Here is a 4,581-nt window from a genome sequence, read left to right as displayed (position 1 = left end):
CCCCCAAACACAGGTCCTAAAGTCAGCCCTAACAGGAGTTCCACGAATGTGTCTTCTAGTTAGCCTTGTAGTGACCTATCATCAGGCCAGACGCAGTTGGCCCTTCCTGTGCACTCACCAGCATGTTCATCAGTATTAATGACACCATCAGTTCAACTGAACTGCATTGTGTTAGTCAGGTTGACTAGAGAAACAAATCCAGAGACACTCGTATGTATGTAAGAGAGAACTTTCTATCAAAGAGCAATTGTACATTAGGAAACCACCCCAGGCCAGTCCAGGTCAAGTCCATAAATCTGATACTAGCCCATATGTCCATTACCAGTCTATAAATTCTTCTTCAGAATCAAGCAGCATTTACAATGATGCCGAATGCAGGAAGAAAGATCATAGGCCAGCCGGTAGAAAGTCTTGTGGATCCAGTAGCAGTGGAAGCGTCTCAGCACTGGTGTGCATCTCCACATGGCTCCTCCTGCTCCGGGGCTCTAGCATAACTCCATGTGTCTTGTCAGCAGGAAGACAAAGCAGGGTGTCTGTGCATATCTGGCTTCCAGTGAGCGATTTATCTCAGTAGGGTCTCCAAATGAGATCATCAAGCTGAAACCTGATAGACAGGCTAGACTCTACCTGTTCTCAAGTTGACACCAGATTATGTAACTACCACATACATGCATGGTTTTACTACAGGTGTTGAGTTTGATTGCTATGCCTCCAGAAAGGTCGCACTACGATTTAACCCTAAAACAAAGGGCACTGTGTTCAGAGAAGAGCACAAAACAGCATAAGGGAGCAAATTGGACAGGACTGCTATGACTTGCTGTCACATGGGCTCTCATTTCTGGTGACGCCATGTACAACAGAATGAATCGCCCAGTTCTATGCCGTCTTCATGATTACTGACATGTTCAAGTTCATCGTTGTGGTCACTATATATTTTGTTTATCTTCTAGCACTAGGCCAGACAGGGTTTTGTTGTGATCCATTGGTTAATTTTCCGAAGTAGACTTTCAGACTGTGGTTTCTAGTCTGGGTCTCTGTTGACACTTGCCCACTATGGATGATCTAAATGGTACTTGAAATACTGCTGATGAAGCTTCCATCATCACAGCAAAGTGAAAGCAGACACAGACAAATGGGTAGACAACAGGTAGTGGAAATTTTGATACTAGAAAAGTCAATGTATGTCATTAAATGAATGTCAAAAATTACATATTTTTGTTTTGTTTTATTGTTTTGAGGTTTTCTCCAAATCATTTTATTGGGAGTTATTACAAATATTACATAGTTCAATCACATCAAGCAGTATTGTACAGTTGCTACCATGATCAGTTTCAAAGTATTCTTTTCCTTCCTGGATCCCCTGATACTGGCTTCCTTTTATTGCCCCCCCACCCCAACAACCACCACCCATCCCCTCAGAAACCCTTGTTCTCCTTGCTGTCCCCCAACAACCACCACCACCCATCCCCTCAGAAACCCTTGTTCTCCTTGCTGTCCCCAGAGGCTCATCAATCCTGGGTTCATGTGCTGAAAAACAGAAATACATGGAACACAAATTCAAGAGGGTGACCCCCCCCAGCGACGTCACACATCTGAGATAAGCCCCAATCTGAACAAACAAAAAACAAAAGAAGTACAGAAAACCAGATCGGGTTTGTTGCAAAATAAATCGGGCCTAGCATGTGTCAGAGGGGGAGATCAACGGACAATGGTTTAACCATTCGTCAGGTTTAACCTTTTGAGCTTCCATAGTCATTTCTCCAATATATTCCGCTTAGTAATCACTTTCCTCCCATCCTTCTATTATGCATAGAGGGAAATCACCAGAGGCAGATGCCTATGTAGACCCCACAAATGTCTCTTGGGCTCCCACTGTCATCCATTGCCTTCTGCAAACCAGATTCTCCCAACTTAGGCTCTGATACTATTCCCTCCTTCGACTTCGGATTATATCATTTACAGTCCGTCAGTGATTGATGTTGATCTGCTTCTTCCTTGTGGATTTAGTTGACATCTCACTCAGATAGCTGCTTGTTGGAAAACGAGACTTTAAGGTCCCACACACTATTTTATCTCATAGCCGGGCACCATCTAATTTTGTTTCCGCGTTTTGCGATAGACCTGATCTTCTGTGTCCCCGTCCTGAGGGTAGGTATTGAGGAGGACCATGATGCAAGAATTAATTGTTATTAGGTTGGAGCTAGGATTTAGTGTGACCCCAAAATCCATTCCTGGATCTATGCTTTTTTATGTTTGTTCTTTAACCTACATTTGGGTCCCTTTCAAAACCTTCTTGTTAGTTTATCGTAGAGCGTCTTATTGATCATCTCCCCAAGCATTATGATCTACTGTTAATGTTGTGTCTGAACAGCCCTTGGTACCAATGTTTTAAAGCCCTGTGGAGAGAGGGCTTTAAATTGGGCCAATGAGAAGGCTCACTCCATATCACAGCACCTGAATCATTCATTTGTTCAGAATCAATCCTTCCATGGATGGATACTGTTTACACAAACAATGGGGGTTAATTGTCAAAGAAAATTTACAATAATAATAACTGAAAATGTCAGTCATAGGTTTACCAGAATAGCTTAATACAACATAGAGGGCATTAATGTAGCAAGACCTTGCTTGCCTGCCTTCCAACAGTTCAGTAATCTTGGTACAGCTGTCTTCTGATTCCTTGGACACCATGTATTTTCTGACTTAGGTGCTCAGCTTATAAGTTTGTCTGAGGTAGAGTCCAGTTTACCCAGCGGAGTTTCCTCGACAGATCTCACTGATGCAGCCTCTGGAGCATGCCACGCACCTTGAAGATCCAGGACTCAGTGTCCCAGTGTTTCATGGTACCCAGCCTGCGTCCCCAGGATGCACCCAGGCCCATCCGGTGCAGACCACCAGGGGACACTCCCTTGGTTGAAAACAGCTAGTGTGTCACAAAATCATGTGAGACTGTTTCCTTTAAGTCACTTGTTGTGAGGAACAGAAGGATTTCTCTTAAGTTGTCTCCCCAAAATATATGCCAGACTTAGCTTGAGAATGACTGTTCTTTAGGCAGCGAAAATAGGTCAGAGGTTATTCTCCTTAACATCAGCCATCTAGAGTGGCCAGACTGTATAGTCTGACTCATCCCAAATAGGGCCTATTCCTTTCTGTTATTGTTCCCTTGAAGCAGTGCCCAAAGGCAAGCCCGGGACCATGCTAAGATGACTAGGTCATCCCCCTCCTATTACTTGTATTGCCTATGTTGCAATCCCTCCCTATGACGTAGGTTATTATCTGCTATCAGGGGGCTTGCATGCCTCCCAGGATAGTAATTGCCTGCTTTATTGTATGAGACACAAGAATGATCAAACCTGTTCATGGATGAATTGTACCACCCTTCTCTGTGACGCATAATGTTGTGGTGTATCCCCCTAAAGTAATATGATGCGTGATTAGCAATAAATAAGGAGGCTCCCTGGTTCTCGAGGTGTGGCTGGCCGAGGGTGGCTAAAGAGGACAAAGCAGCGGCTTCTTCTCTGATGGCTAAGCCCCCTCCATGAGGACCACCAAGCTGGGCTGAGGTGAGCAATGCTACCATGCAATATGTCTGACTGTATTATTGTATTATCTCTCATGCTCTCGATGACTTTAATATAATGCTTATATATCTCAACCGTACAATTGCGTATTACTGAACCCAGAAGTAGTATTACTGAACCAGTGACTCAAGTAGCGGATGGGGCTGGCACCCCACTCCTCCCCTGTGTCACTTTTAATTTAATACTACAACTTGTCCTCTTTTCTAACCGCTCAGACCGTTGTTTGGATCTGATGGGCGAGAGACTGGAGTGTTGTTCAGGCTGTGGCCCTTCTCCTTTTTTAAGCTTAATTTTATTTATTTGTATTGTTATTTCCCCCATTTGATTTGTGACGTGTAATGCATTCAAGGGAAAACATGCTCTATATGGTGGCCCAGCCCAGCTCATCAAAGCAGTGACAGTGGCCCGGGCAACACGCCTGGTCTGTGGCTCTTCCTTCTTTATTTCTCCTTTTCCACCACCCTCCCCTTCTCCTTCCTTGTCCCTTCCTCCCCCCAAACCACACCAGCCCGGACCTTGTCATAGTCTTCAGTCTTTCCTTTCTCTGTGAGAACCATTTTCTCTCTTTCTCCCTTTATAATAAAAGTGTCCGGAGATGTTTATCACTGTGACATTGACTAACTCTGCTGAGCCTCGCGTCCCCTGATTTTGTCCATGTCGTGAGTTGTTTGACAGACTCACCTGGGGTTTAAGGACGCACAATATCCATTGTGAGTATGGGTCCGAGTCCGCTTAGTCACTCCAGTTGTTTTTAATGGTTTCCATATTTTTGCTACTATAGAAATGATTGCAGTCAACATGGGGGTGCATATTTTCTTGTAGAGCCAAGTGTTAAATGTGAAGAAAGGATGACATCACATTTTGATCAGCAATACTTTGATCCCTTTACTTGTTATTGTTGTCAGGTGCCATGAATTCAGTCGTGTCCAACAGAATGAATCAGGGCGTCCTCCCGGCACCATCCTCACCATCTTTCCTGTCTTGAGCCCATTGTTGCAGT

General features: G+C 44.2%; 1 protein-coding gene across 1 annotated transcript in view; it reads right to left on the bottom strand.

The window, feature by feature from the left end:
- Positions 1-915, bottom strand: part of IL26 (interleukin 26) — a 22,525-nt gene extending 21,610 nt beyond the window's left edge. Inside the window, exon 1 of the mRNA XM_013004091.2 lies at positions 902-915. Coding sequence (XP_012859545.1) covers positions 902-915 — 14 coding nt within the window. The remainder of the gene's footprint in view (positions 1-901) is intronic.
- Positions 916-4,581: the final 3,666 nt, after the last annotated feature.

This window comes from Echinops telfairi, unplaced genomic scaffold, assembly GCF_000313985.2.
Source record: "Echinops telfairi isolate 266 unplaced genomic scaffold, ASM31398v2 ScPeMD7_2;HRSCAF=8, whole genome shotgun sequence".
Classification (NCBI taxonomy): domain Eukaryota; kingdom Metazoa; phylum Chordata; class Mammalia; order Afrosoricida; family Tenrecidae; genus Echinops; species Echinops telfairi.
The sequence above is the reverse complement of the archived record's forward strand: the minus strand, read 5'-3'. Positions and strand labels throughout refer to the sequence as shown.